This window comes from Protomyctophum bolini, assembly GCF_963924005.1.
Source record: "Protomyctophum bolini genome assembly, chromosome: 12".
In the NCBI taxonomy this organism is placed as follows: Eukaryota; Metazoa; Chordata; class Actinopteri; order Myctophiformes; family Myctophidae; genus Protomyctophum; species Protomyctophum bolini.
Window position 1 is genome coordinate 7,510,626 of NC_137873.1, and position 15,414 is coordinate 7,526,039.

Consider the following 15,414-nt stretch of genomic DNA (forward strand, 5'->3'; position numbering starts at 1 on the left):
TCACTAAATGGGTCTAAGGGTGAAACCAGCACCATGCCTCTCTGAATCACTAAATGGGTCTAAGGGTGAAACCAGCACCATGCCTCTCTGAATCACTAAATGGGTCTAAGGGGTGAAACCAGCACCATGCCTCTCTGAATCACTAAATGGGTCTAAGGGTGAAACCAGCACCATGCCTCTCTGAATCACTAAACTGGTCTAAGGGTGAAACCAGCACCATGCCTCTCTGAATCACTAAATGGGTCTAAGGGGTGAAACCAGCACCATGCCTCTCTGAATCACTAAATGGGTCTAAGGGTGAAACCAGCACCATGCCTCTCTGAATCACTAAATGGGTCTAAGGGGTGAAACCAGCACCATGCCTCTCTGAATCACTAAATGGGTCTAAGGGTGAAACCAGCACCATGCCTCTCTGAATCACTAAATGGGTCTAAGGGGTGAAACCAGCACCATGCCTCTCTGAATCACTAAATGGGTCTAAGGGGTGAAACCAGCACCATGCCTCTCTGAATCACTAAATGGGTCTAAGGGGTGAAACCAGCACCATGCCTCTCTGGATCACTAAATGGGTCTAAGGGGTGAAACCAGCACCATGCCTCTCTGAATCACTAAATGGGTCTAAGGGGTGAAACCAGCACCATGCCTCTCTGGATCACTAAATGGGTCTAAGGGGTGAAACCAGCACCATGCCTCTCTGAATCACTAAATGGGTCTAAGGGGTGAAACCAGCACCATGCCTCTCTGAATCACTAAATGGGTCTAAGGGGTGAAACCAGCACCATGCCTCTCTGAATCACTAAATGGGTCTAAGGGGTGAAACCAGCACCATGCCTCTCTGAATCACTAAATGGGTCTAAGGGGTGAAACCAGCACCATGCCTCTCTGAATCACTAAATGGGTCTAAGGGGTGAAACCAGCACCATGCCTCTCTGGATCACTAAATGGGTCTAAGGGGTGAAACCAGCACCATGCCTCTCTGAATCACTAAATGGGTCTAAGGGGTGAAACCAGCACCATGCCTCTCTGAATCACTAAATGGGTCTAAGGGGTGAAACCAGCACCATGCCTCTCTGAATCACTAAATGGGTCTAAGGGGTGAAACCAGCACCATGCCTCTCTGGATCACTAAATGGGTCTAAGGGGTGAAACCAGCACCATGCCTCTCTGGATCACTAAATGGGTCTAAGGGTGAAACCAGCACCATGCCTCTCTGAATCACTAAATGGGTCTAAGGGGTGAAACCAGCACCATGCCTCTCTGAATCACTAAATGGGTCTAAGGGGTGAAACCAGCACCATGCCTCTCTGAATCACTAAATGGGTCTAAGGGGTGAAACCAGCACCATGCCTCTCTGAATCACTAAATGGGTCTAAGGGGTGAAACCAGCACCATGCCTCTCTGAATCACTAAATGGGTCTAAGGGGTGAAACCAGCACCATGCCTCTCTGAATCACTAAATGGGTCTAAGGGGTGAAACCAGCACCATGCCTCTCTGGATCACTAAATGGGTCTAAGGGGTGAAACCAGCACCATGCCTCTCTGAATCACTAAATGGGTCTAAGGGTGAAACCAGCACCATGCCTCTCTGGATCACTAAATGGGTCTAAGGGGTGAAACCAGCACCATGCCTCTCTGAATCACTAAATGGGTCTAAGGGGTGAAACCAGCACCATGCCTCTCTGAATCACTAAATGGGTCTAAGGGTGAAACCAGCACCATGCCTCTCTGAATCACTAAATGGGTCTAAGGGGTGAAACCAGCACCATGCCTCTCTGGATCACTAAATGGGTCTAAGGGGTGAAACCAGCACCATGCCATGCTCTGAATCACTTCCCGGACCCACTTCTCATTTTTATCGCCGTCATAAAGCATGTCTCCTCCGCCATTAGATGTTGCATTATGTACTTCCTGCATTTGTAAAAACAACAAAGGATGGAGGCTGTCATTTTTCTTTTTTTCTTTTTTTCCTTCCTCTGCCCCAGAAATGTATTCAGATTTTTTTGGCTCAATAGCTGGCTGGCAACACCTGGTGCACTTATTTGTTTTTTCTTTTCTTTTTCTGTCGCTGTGTTTCCACAGCAGCATGAGCTCCTCACACTCTCGCACATAATTAGCATAACAGGCTGTATCATAACGAGAAAAACAAAACATATTCGGCTTCCAGTTTCGACAAGTAAACCATTACGTTTCCGTAGTGACTCCTCTGCTGTGAATGTTATGAATGTTTCAGCCACTTAGAATGTCTTCTAAATCCTGACGGGTTTCTGAAAAACTCCATGTTTCTATATGTCAGTGGTTCTCAAATATATTCATGTCAAGGACCCCCAAATATATATGACATTGGCCGCCGACCCCCATCTGAAAATATGTTGTTCCAGGGACCCCCCCAGTAGCATGCAAAGATTCAGTTAAAAACTCGCTCTGTAACAATATTCAAATATTTCAGGCACATTTTCACGATTTGGCTGACCTACAAGTTCATAGCGTGACACTCGGTGCCACACTATGAGCTTGTAGATCTGCTACAGAAGAGATCAAAAAGAGAAAAACCTAAAGCTATGTTTTGTGTGACCAGAGTAGCCTACTAATCCAGTCCTTCCTTCCAGCTCTGTGTTCCTACAGACGTTCAAACTCTTCACGCTTTCCTGATCTTTCCCTGGAGGTTTTCTGAGTGAAAACGCATGTTTTTTCCCTGCAGGTTTTTTATTCACTGATTATCCTGATGCTAATTCTCCTGCTTTGACTACTAAAAAGATGTGTCCAGCAGAGGAACTCTTCGGGCAAATCTGAATAGAATTAACACAGAAACCTCCCTCTTTCTCACTGACGATGTTCTGTTTCTTACAATGGGCGGCGGTGGCTCAGGGGGTAGAGTGGCCGGATGGTAACTGCAAGGTTGCCAGTTCGAACCCGGGCTCCCCCAGAGTTAGTGTCGAAGTGTCCTTGAGCAAGACTCTGAACCCCTAATTGCTCTTGATGTGCAGGTTGGTGCCTTGCATGGTTTCCGCCGCCATCGGTGTGTGAATGTGTGTGTGAATGGGTGAATGTAATGCACAATCTATGTAAGGCACCTTGGATAAAGGCCCTATATAAATGCACCATTTACCATTTACCTTGGATAAAAGCACTATATAAATGCACCATTTTGGCATTTACCTTGGATAAAGGCACATTATAAATTGATGAATGCACTATATAAATGGATAAAGGCGCTATATAAATGCACCATTTACCATTTGACAATGCACTGCATTTTTAATCGCACGCAGGACATGTGAAGTTATCAAACGGCACATCTGCATCTGTCCGTCATTCTTTAAAAAAAGAAACGATATATATTTTTGGCTGCTCTGCTGCATGCTTTAGCAACTGAAAAATAGCAGATCTACAAGCTCATAGCGCGCCACCGAGTGGCACACTACGAGCTTGTAGGCCTGCTATTTTTGAGAAATCGAAGAACCACTGACATACATAGCTTTTTCAAGAAAACTGTCATTTTCAAACAGATATTTATTTTAATCTGATCTCAGGTCAGAATGGGTTAAAAAGAGGATCATGATGTTCTCGCCAACATGTTCCAACGTGACGGTTTATTATAACACGTCACGCGGCATTGTCCACAGAGCGTTGTCGGAGACAACAATCAATCCCACACAGATTTATTCTGTTTATTCCTCTCCCTGCACTCGGCATCGGTCCATCCATGTTGCAGAACAAGGTTTATTTCTCAAGTGCGCTCTGCGTGCCTGTCATCGCATTGCACGCAGTTTGCTGAAGCTATATTTGGCCCATATTGATCTGATGATATAGCGACCGGGCTCCGTGACGCAAATCAATTGTTCCTTTTTCTCATGATGTGGGCGTGGGGATTCATATAGACACAGATCGACGACAGACAGGAGGACAGACAGACAGACACATTCTGCTTCGGTGAGAGAGAGTTAGATTATACAGCATAAGATGAGGGCCCTGCACTGGAGATTCTAACCGTAAATCCAGCAGAAATGAAATACGTATAGCCTCCAAAGCACTAAACTCATGGACAACCAGCCCGATGAAGCTTGACCAGAGGCCAGAGTCATGCATATATATATAGACATGGCGCGCGTGTGCGTGTGTGTGCGTGTGTGCGTGTGTGTGTGTGTGTGTGTGTGTGTGTGTGTGTGTGTGTGTGTGTGTTCCATATTCCACACAGCACATAAACAGCGCTCATTAAAATGAGTGGTGTACATACCAGGGGTTGGTCCGGGAGACTGTTGCAGAACACCCAACTAATGAGGTCCAGTTGAAAGGGTGGTACCGTATAGCACTGATTTATGAAAAAAAATCTAAAACCTCAAAAATGGAGTTAGGTGGTTTCCTTCGGACGGCAACGATTATATGGATGTGTTTTATGTATGAAGATTACAATATAATCTTTGTGATTTGTCTTTATCCGTTCACTGCTGTGTTTACTTTAGTATACACACGCCCACCATTGTCATTTATGTGTATGTGATGAAATGGCCGTGAAAACATAATCCCTCTCTATAGGACAATAAGCGTTTTATTTTATCTGGTATTATCTTATGAATTTCGTTTTTTTGGCAAATAAACTGGTCTTATTTAAACGCTTCAACTAGATCGGTGCAAAGCAACCATGCACAACAATTATTCTACGTTCTCTAATTGTGTAGACTTCTTGTAAATTAAGTGATGCCTATCACATTTCATTTGGTTACCAACTCTCCAGCATTTAGCTCATGGGGACCACCTGGAACCCCCTCAGGGGCCACTGGTGGTCCCCGGACCACTGGTTGGAAACCCACACATGCACGCACGCTCACACACACACACAGACTTTGAAACCTCACGTTTTACTTAAAATGGAGTGTTATGGATGATAATTACTTGCCTACTGAAACACCTTGAACACAATGTGAAGGTACAGACGTAGATCAATTCATGCTCTGTGTGCGTGCGTGCATGCATGTGTGTGTGCGTACGCGTGTGCGTGCGTGCGTGTGTGTGTGCATGCATGTCCATGCATGCCGCTGTTCCATATTCCACACAGCACATAAACAGTGGTCATTATAATGAGTGGTGTACTGTACATACAGTAACCAGTGAGTTGTGTGTATATGGTTAGACTGTTGCAGAACTCCCAACTAATGAGGTTCCCGGTTAGGGAAAGTGGTTGTTACCTTCTACTAGGCCTATACATGGCCAACAACCAGGGCTTTAACCCATTCTGACCTGAGATCAGATTCAAAAAAATCTTCTACATCATGACAGTTTTCTGAAAAAGCTATGTTTCTATGTCAGTCGTTCTTCGATTTTTCAAAAATAGCAGACCTACAAGCTCGTAGCGCACCACTCGGTGGGCGCGCTATGAGCTTGTAGATCTGCTATTTTTCAATAGCTAAAGCATAACGTAATGCTAACACCAAAAGGGGTCCCCGCCAAAAATGCGTTAAACAGCGTCCATTATGCCCCGGTTTTCTAAATCGCATGATGATTATCACAGCTGTGGGTTAAGGCCGCGCTGCCGCTGTGTGCGATAGAAGTGCTCCTCCCCCAGGTCATCACGCCGCGCGCCACGGAGAGAGAGAGAGAGAGAGAGAAATGGTGTTGCTAATGAGGTCATCCATACATGAAACATGAGACTGTAATTTAGATTCAATTCCCTGCACTCAGGGTGGCCGGCAAGCATGTTAACACCTTCTAGACGGAAACACAATTTTTGTTGTTTTAAAAAGCATGAAAAAGAGCAGATCTACAAGCTCGTAGCGCGCCACTCGGTGGCGCGCTACGAGCTTGTAGATCTGCTCTTTTTTGAAAAGTCGTGAAAATGTGGTGCAAATCTTTGCTAAAGCATCTTTTGTTGTCGTTGTCGTAAGATTGTGTCCACAATTCCATGATGTTTAAAGCATGAAAAATAGCAGATCTACAAGCTCGTAGCGCGCCACCGAGTGGCGCGCTACGAGCTCGAAGGTCTGCTGTTTTTTGAAAAGTCGTGAAAATGTGGTGCGAAATCTTTGGATATATATTCTTTCAGAGCGTTTTTAAACTCCCTGGAAAAACAATATTTTCAGATGGGGAGGGGGGGGGGGGGGGTCGGTGGCCAATTACATATAATTCTGGGGGTCCTTGACATGAAAAAGAAGTTGAGAACCTGCACTGACAGAAAGTTTCAGACACATTTTTTTAAATTTCGATGTCAGGTCAGGTCTGAATGGGTTAACACCCACTGAGTGAGCGAGTGAGTGAGGTAGAGAGAGAGATGGAGAGAGGGAGGGAGAGAGAGAGAGAGAGAGAAACGCTCGGAACAAAGAGGCGTTTCTTAGCGGCTCTCTGCATGGCGTTTGGCCGCCTGCCCACCGTGTTGTCGGTGATTGTTGTAGCTTCCATGTTCGCGGACAGAACGCTGTAACTCGGAGGCAAACGATGCAGTGTTGCATGTTTATCATTCTGGGAAGGATTACGGAATATAGGGGTCTTACTGGGATATGAGAGAGAGAGAGAGAGAGAGGATGAGCAGGTTGATCCCTGTGGCGCGTATAGGAACCATATCCCCACATAAGATATGCTGAGTGTTGTAATTAGGACCTCCTGCTGTTTCAGGATCATTAAAGCCAGCTATAGACCATTATTCTTTCCTTCTTCCTTCCTTCCGTCCTTCTTGCCTCAAATCTGCTTCACAGAAGCAGTGACGGAGACACTTAACATCCTATAGCTTTTTATACGCACTTCAAACACTCTGATTGTGCATACTTGTGCGTAGTGGTTTTCAACTATTTTCATATGACGGCCCCATACATTTTTCGGTGGATTACAATATAATCTTTGTGATTTGTCTTTATCCGTTTACTGCTGTGTTTACTTTAGTACGCGCACCATTATGTTTATGTGATGAAATGGCCGTGAAAACATAATCCCTCTCTAGTGTTATCTTATGAATTATGTTTTTTTGCAAATAAACTGGTCTTATTTAAACACTTCAACTAGATCGGTGCAAAGCAACCATGCACAACGCAACCATGCACACCTTTCTTTCTATGACATATTGCACCTTTCTATTACATATTTACACCTTTATAATATGACACCTTTCAAACATGTGTCGCATGAATCAAGAATGTTTTGGAGTGGGCTCCAAGACATTGAGAAAAAAAAAGAACAACGCGTCCCTCAAAACCATAGCGTGAAACATTTAGGATTCAGATTAGAGATGGAAATTAATCATTACTCTGTTCACACATTGTACAAATCATGTAGAATTTATCTGTGTTCTTTTTACAAAGTGAAAAAAATATGTGCACACAATGCATCATGTGCACTGCCAAGGACGACGCGAGTTATTTTGTTGCAAGTCTGTTGCCACACAGCCTATACGTCTTTTGAAAATGACAAATCGTCAGCTTAATCGGTTAAACTTATATCAAAGGTGTGACGCCTTGATGAACAAATATACTATATGTATGTCTTTCTTTTGTTTGTTTCTTAACCCATTCTGAACGGGAACCCATTTTGATGTTAGCATCATGTTATGCTTTAGCTATTGAAAAATAGCATATCTACAAGCTCATAGCGCGCCACCGAGTGGCGCGCTACGAGCTTGTAGGTCTGCTATTTTTGAAAAATCAAAGAACGACTGACATTTTTAGAATCTGATCTCAGGTCAGAATGGGTTCATCAGACCAGTGTGTGTCCAGTGGAAACCTTGTGTGAATCTGATCTCAGGTCAGAATGGGTTAAGTCAGTTTATCTCTCTCTCTCTCTCGCCCCCAACGAGGTATAGACAAAATCAATGTCTGCCTCCACAAGCTCCTCCCAGCTGTTTTTCTCTCCACAATACACTTATCAAGCCGTCCCAGCAGACAAGACAACCGTCTGACCTCTCAGTGACCGCCAGAAACTCTCACAGCTCTACTGCTGTTGTTATACAACTCTATGGGCTCTATTTTCATTCATGCTAAACTATAACATCCCTATAAACTATACTGCCTTTTTCTACTATTTTGAAAAACATTTTTGAATAGTTAAAATAGCTGATCTATACAAGCTCACAACGTGTGACTGAGAGACTGCCATCGCGCAAATTACAGCTTTTCACCAGAGGAGAAAAACGTATTTTTTTCTTTTTTTTCTCCAAAATGAGTTAATAGCACAGGCAGACTCTTCACATACTAGAGCATGTCTGAAATATGAAATACATGCTTAAACATGTAGCTATAGGTGTAATGTTAGAGACCACAGAAGTGAACCTGAACAAACTGAACAACCAATATGTCAACTTGAAGCTATGATTCCCTGCTTTCATATGACATGAAAAAAAATGAAAATTCAAACAAAATCTAATGGCAGTCCCTCAGTCAAATTTAGTCACACGTGTCGAGTTGAACTACCCGTCTGAAGTGAGTGGTACTGTACTGTACTGTACTGTACTGTACTGTACTGTACAAGCCCTCCTCCCTGGCCTGTGTGTGTCTGTGTGTTAGGCTGTGCAACAGTGACACTTGGTGGTGAACTAACGCTATTTTCGTGCTCGGACACAGCCAGGGACGGACCCAGCCACACACACACAGCTGTCTATATAGGATAGACAGCTATCCACTTTCATAGACAGCGGTTGCACCACTCAAAAAAGGCAAAGGAGTTTGGGGAATGAGGGGTTTAGCATTGACGGAAATAGAGCCCTATAAATGTCAGTTATACTGTGTACTGTGCTTGGTTGCAACTCTAAAAGTCAGCGGCTTAGATAGGGACTCTGCACTATACAAGATGTAAGTTAAGTTGTATATGTATTACAGCAATTTCTATTGTTTTTTTTCAAGAATTCCCTCTTTTTTTCTCCTTGCAGATCTACAAGCGTCGCAACACGTCGTAAGATCATCTCTTCAAATCGATCGACGTATATAAGGTAAGTTAATGTGGTTAAAGTGATTTTGATGCTAGGTTATTTTATGTATTGTTTTTTGGCTGTGGGGACCCCTGGACGCGCTCTAAAGGACTCCCTGGGGGGCACCCCGGACCCCACTTTGAGCACCACGCTGCTCTGAAAGTCAAACACTACTTGCCTTCTGGATTGCCCTGCTTTTATATTACTCACTGTGCTCATTTTTCAACGTAATTAAATCTGCTGGCTGGCACAGCTAGAGTCCATTTTGAGCGTGCGTGTGCGTGTGTGCGCGCACACGCTCGCGAGTGTGTGATCGCACACGTGTGTAATTGAGTGCACGCCACGCATCTGCACCGCGATAATATCACTTTCCATGCACAATCGGCGACACACACCGCCCAGAATCACCTGAACTCTGCATGAATAGACACTGTTAGAGGAAAGCAGCCAATTTGCCAAACCGCCAGAAAGCTGCCCGTGCTCCCAATTAAATCCCAGCGACAGCTTCCAAGTCATTAGGAAGTCGCTGGATTCGAAGTAAAAAAATGAAAAAGGAAACACTCCTCCAGCCAATTTAGGAAGTGACGCCTGGCTTATTCGGCTGCGTCTTTCCCGAGCCATTACGTGACACACACCTGCGCGTCTCTCCTTGTGCACGATGATGAATGGCTCTCAGAAAACAGCCCAGCTTTGGTGGAAATTAATTTAAACTGGGAGGAGATTATGCACCTGACGGGGTGTCCTCGCCCCCCATGGCGCAGAGCGCCCTGCGCGGCACATGCTTCATGATTGTGATTCAAATGGCATGCTGATGCTCACCTCTCTCTCTCTCTCTCTCTCTCTCTCTCTCATTCTCTCTCTCTCTCTCTCATATTCTCTCTCTCTCATATTCTCTCTCTCTCATTCTCTCTACTCTTTAAAGGATGTCGTGTTTCATACACCCTCCAAAAGAATGTGATTATGCGTTCGCATACATTTTCGCATAATCAGCCAAATGGTGCAGATTATCTCAGTGGTCAATTTCTTTCAAAATCACATAAAACCCCTATAACACATTTCGCAACTTTTTTGCGTGTTTCACATAAGATCACATTAAAAACCCTGCACATTTCATCACCAAAGCTATAAGGACTCGCAAACCAACCAAATACATTTTTTCCACATCATTCATGTCTTCTGGGTTTATTGTTTTGAAATGCTCACTTCTACACTTCCACCATTAATTAGCTTGGCTGAATTTGCTACTTTTTATGTTTGAAGTATAGCTTTTAGTTTATCTTGGTTAAGTAGTTTAGAACTAATTAGTTAAATCAGACATAGACAATGTCACTGGTAGGTCGCCCCTCTGAGACACAGAGTGAGTAGACAAAAAAATGGTTCCAAATTATAATGAGCATTAGTGAGGAGGACCAATTATATGAAGAGAGGTTGGAAATGGATTAAGTCGTCCTTTAAAACCCATTTTGCGCGGGAACCCCTTTTGGTGTTATGCTTTAGCTATTGAAAAATAGCAGATCTACAAGCTCATAGTGGCGCGCTATGAGCTTGTAGGTGTGCTATTTTAGAAAAATTGAAGAACCACTGACATAGAAACTATAGCTTTTTCAGAAAACTGTCAGGATGTAAAAGACTTTTTTTCATTTTTCAGGTCAAAATGGGTTAATGATTTGAATGCTATTATTCATTTTCAACATGCCCAACAACAGATAACAGCACACTATGTAGCTCCAAAGCGTGATAAATGTCACAGTGCTTGAAGTGAATAAGGCAGTGGGTTGCATGGGGACTTTCTTTGTTAGTGACCCTGGTCTTCTCGTACGAACCTACGGTTACTCGCAGGTGGAGCAAAACGTTTTTTCTTTATTCATTTTCAGCATGACAGAGCTCAAGTCCTTTGAGAACTGGCCGTCTGGCCCTGTCTTCGTGTCTAGTCGCTGGATAAGTAATTGGAATGCAGAGGTTGTGAATAGCAGCAGCAGCGGCCTGGTCCAGTCACCCCATCGGGGACAATGAACAAAGTAGGATATTATCCTTCAAATTGGATTCCCCCCTTTTGTCGTTTATTATCCTCAAGTGAAGGCTAGACATGGTCATCTGAGGAGACGCTTTTGGTCTGTGGGAGCTCTGGTATGATTGGTCTGTGGGAGCTCTGGTATGATTGCATTCAGACACCAACATAAAGTCCATTTGACCCCTGACCCCTGACCTCTAACCCCTGACTAGCAGTCATTGCTGAACTGCAGGAACTAGCTTAATAGAATCGTGATTGTATATCCGAGCGGCAGAGCGAGTTTGAACTCCATTTTTTAGTTGAAGATACATTTGGCGTGATCTATAGTGAGGTCAGATTTGTTTTACCGTCAACATTCTATAATGGGATCTCTTTGGGATCTCAAACAAAGCACTGAGGAATTGTACTGGCCCCAAATCTTTTTGTGCCCAAAACCTTTTGTCCAACACGGGAACCCATAAATCATCAGCGTCCCGTACCCTGGCTGGAGCTGAAAGCATCGTAAAGCCATTGATGAACGTTGTCCATCTTCCAAGCAATAGCCTGCAGCGGTTAAAGCAAAGGGACCTCGACGACCATGGCCAGCTTGTCATCAATGATGTACCCGCGTCTCCCGCGCAATGATGATAACTAGAAAGGGATGCTCCCTAGAGAGCATATCCCCCCCAGGCCAGACAAATAAAAACTAGACTAAAATGTTAGGGACAAGAGACCCAGTATAAGTCATTTTACACTTGGTTTTCAAGCTGAAAATAGACGATCGGCTATTTACAGCAAGTGTAAAACATTCATTACGACGGCATCAAGGCCCGCCAAAATACAATACAATCTTATGATATTTAGTCAACTAAAACTAGACTAACACTAAAACATTCCATCTGGCCAAAACGTGAGTGAAACTAAATGAAAACTTTTCAAGACTATATCAAAATTTGCTGTCAAAAACAACACTAACAAGTCTCTATTTGAACATTTCATCCAAGCCCAGCTGCGTCCTAACAAGACTCCATGAAGTCTACATTTAAACGTAAACATTTCATCATGTCTGTCATCCAAGCCCAGCGTCCTACCGGACTCCATGAAGTCTATATTTAAACGTAAACATTTCATCCAAGCCCAGCGTCCATACCTGACTTCATCAAGTCTATATCCAAACGTAAACATTTCATCCAAGCCCAGCGTCCATACCTGACTTCATGAAGTCTATATTTAAACGTAAACATTTCATCCAAGCCCAGCGTCCATACCTGACTTCATGAAGTCTATATTTAAACGTAAACATTTCATCCAAGCCCAGCGTCCCATTAGGTCTATATTTAAACGTAAACATTTCATCCAAGCCCAGCGTCCCATTAGGTCTATATTTAAACGTAAACATTTCATCGTAAACATTTCATCCAAGCCCAGCGTCTTACTGGACTCCATGACGTCTATATTTAAACGTAAACATTTCATCGTAAACATTTCATCCAAGCCCAGCGTCCTACCGGAATCCATAATGTCTATATTTAAACGTAAACATTTCATCGTAAACATTTAATCGTAAACATTCCATTCAAGCCCAGCGTCCTTACCTGACTCCATGAAGTCTATATTTAAACGTAAACATTTCATCGTAAACATTTCATCCAAGCCCAGCGTCCTTACCTGACTCCATGAAGTCTATATTTAAACGTAAACATTTCATCCAAGCCCAGCGTCCTTACCTGACTCCATGAAGTCTATATTTAAACGTAAACATTTCATCCAAGCCCAGCGTCCTTACCTGACTCCATGAAGTCTATATTTAAACGTAAACATTCCATCCAAGCCCAGCGTCCTTACCTGACTCCATGAAGTCTATATTTAAACGTAAACATTTCATCCAAGCCCAGCGTCCTTACCTGACTCCATGAAGTCTATATTTAAACGTAAACATTTCATCCAAGCCCAGCGTCCTTACCTGACTCCATGAAGTCTATATTTAAACGTAAACATTTCATCCAAGCCCAGCGTCCTTACCTGACTCCATGAAGTCTATATTTAAACGTAAACATTTCATCGTAAACATTTAATCGTAAACATTTCATCCAAGCCCAGCGTCCCTACCTGACTCCATGAAGTCTATATTTAAACGTAAACATTTCATCCAAGCCCAGCGTCCTTACCTGACTCCATGAAGTCTATATTTAAACGTAAACATTTCATCGTAAACATTTCATCCAAGCCCAGCGTCCTTACCTGACTCCATGAGGTCTATATTTAAACGTAAACATTTAATCGTAAACATTTCATCCAAGCCCAGCGTCCTTACCTGACTCCATGAAGTCTATATTTAAACGTAAACATTTCATCCAAGCCCAGCGTCCTTACCTGACTCCATGAAGTCTATATTTAAACGTAAACATTTCATCCAAGCCCAGCGTCCTTACCTGACTCCATGAAGTCTATATTTAAACGTAAACATTTCATCCAAGCCCAGCGTCCTTACCTGACTCCATGAAGTCTATATTTAAACGTAAACATTTCATCGTAAACATTTAATCGTAAACATTTCATCCAAGCCCAGCGTCCCTACCTGACTCCATGAAGTCTATATTTAAACGTAAACATTTCATCCAAGCCCAGCGTCCTTACCTGACTCCATGAAGTCTATATTTAAACGTAAACATTTCATCGTAAACATTTCATCCAAGCCCAGCGTCCTTACCTGACTCCATGAGGTCTATATTTAAACGTAAACATTTAATCGTAAACATTTCATCCAAGCCCAGCGTCCCTACCTGACTCCATGAAGTCTATATTTAAACGTAAACATTTCATCCAAGCCCAGCGTCCTTACCTGACTCCATGAAGTCTATATTTAAACGTAAACATTCCATCCAAGCCCAGCGTCCTTACCTGACTCCATGATGTCTATATTTAATCGTAAACATTTCATCCAAGCCCAGCGTCCTTACCTGACTCCATGAAGTCTCCGTTGGAGTTGCTCCAGGCCTCTTTGCTCTTCTGGAGGTTCGCCTCCATGACCTTGATGTCGGCGAAGGGACAGTTGCATTCTGGGAAGCGGGCGGAGCAGTGGCACCAGCAGTCGTTGTTGCGACACAGCAGCTCGCCCTCCGAGTTGCACGCCACGTAGCTGAGCGCCGCCTCCACGAAGCGCCCGCGCAGGAACTCCGGGAGGACGTCTTGCAAACCTGTGAAAAATAATCGCATGAAATGATTCGTTTTTTTTGCGAAATCCAGTGAGCCATTTATTATGTAACCCAGCAGAACATGTCTGTGTATGTGTGTCACGCTGTGACACCACCCGCCCGCCACCAGAGGGCGCAGCTGTATCACACAAAAAACGCGCGCGCACACACACAGTAGAAAAAAAATAAAAAATCAGTGTAATATATTCTAATTGTTGTTATTGCAATTTACGAGCTGCGTTCGCTTCCCGCGTTCGCGCTTCCCAGATGCGCTTTTTGCACATTCGGTTGCATTAAAATGGAAAATGACTGGAACACTTTGAAACATTATTTTGTACTTAAATGTAAACTCTGGACGGGATGTGCCTTTTCACATTTTCACACGGATGGATTTTGGATATCCATTGCATTTTTAATTTAACGGTACAAAAATCGTTTTTTTTAATGTGTCTTTTTTTTATGGCCACCTTTAAGTCATTCAGCACAGGAACCCCTTTTGATGTTTTAAGTCATTATGTTATACTTTAGCAGATCTACAAGCTCATAGGCCGCGCTACGAGCTTGTGGATTTGCTATTTTTTGAAGAATCGTGAAAATGTGGAGCAAATCTTTGAATATATGTTCTTTCAGAGCGAACGTTATTAACTATTTGTTTCTGGGGGGGTGGTCCCTGGAACTACATATTTTCAGATGGCCGTTTGTGGCCAAATTACATACAGTATGTTATTGACATGACATGTGATATTGACATGACATGACAACGTTTGAGAACCACTGACAGTCAGGATTTAGAAGACATTTGTAGAATCGACCATCAGGTCTGAATGAGTTAAAAGCCAAAGTATGACCTTAGAGAATGTTGCTTATCAAAAGAAGACTTTGTGTACGGCATTATATTATGAAAGCAACAGCCCTACAATGCTTCTGCGTCTCTGAACAAATGTGGCCGTCTGTGGTCTGTGTTGTTCAAATGGCCTCCTTTTCTCTTTCCATTCGGGAAGACCTTTTCCCACTGTTCCCCGCTGTGAATAATATGCACGTTGCTTCTTTGGTATTTATCATTTCAATGGTTCGGAAAGATATGTAATTATAGTGGAAATGTCCCCCTTCCATCATCCATGCCTTCATGGCGAACGCTTCAGATGTCTCTGTGTGTGTGTGTGTGTGTGTGCGTGTGTGTGTGTGTGTGTGTGTGTGTGTGTGTGTGTGTGTGTGTGTGTGTGTGTGTGCACGCATTGGCACGCCAGTACTGTATGTGTGCATGCTTGGTTGTCTGTGTTTGACTGCCAGTAGCAAATCCTGGCAATGGTGGCTTCAATTTTGGAGACAGCTTAATCCATTTTGGGCGG

General features: G+C 43.4%; 1 protein-coding gene across 1 annotated transcript in view; it reads right to left on the reverse strand.

Annotated features, from left to right (window-relative positions):
• brinp2 (bone morphogenetic protein/retinoic acid inducible neural-specific 2) overlaps nucleotides 1-15,414 on the reverse strand; it is a gene marked incomplete at both ends in the record, with an annotated part of 162,354 nt that overhangs the window by 69,176 nt on the left and 77,764 nt on the right. Inside the window, 1 exon segment of the mRNA XM_080778844.1 lies at nucleotides 13,832-14,068. Coding sequence (XP_080634970.1) covers nucleotides 13,832-14,068 — 237 coding nt within the window.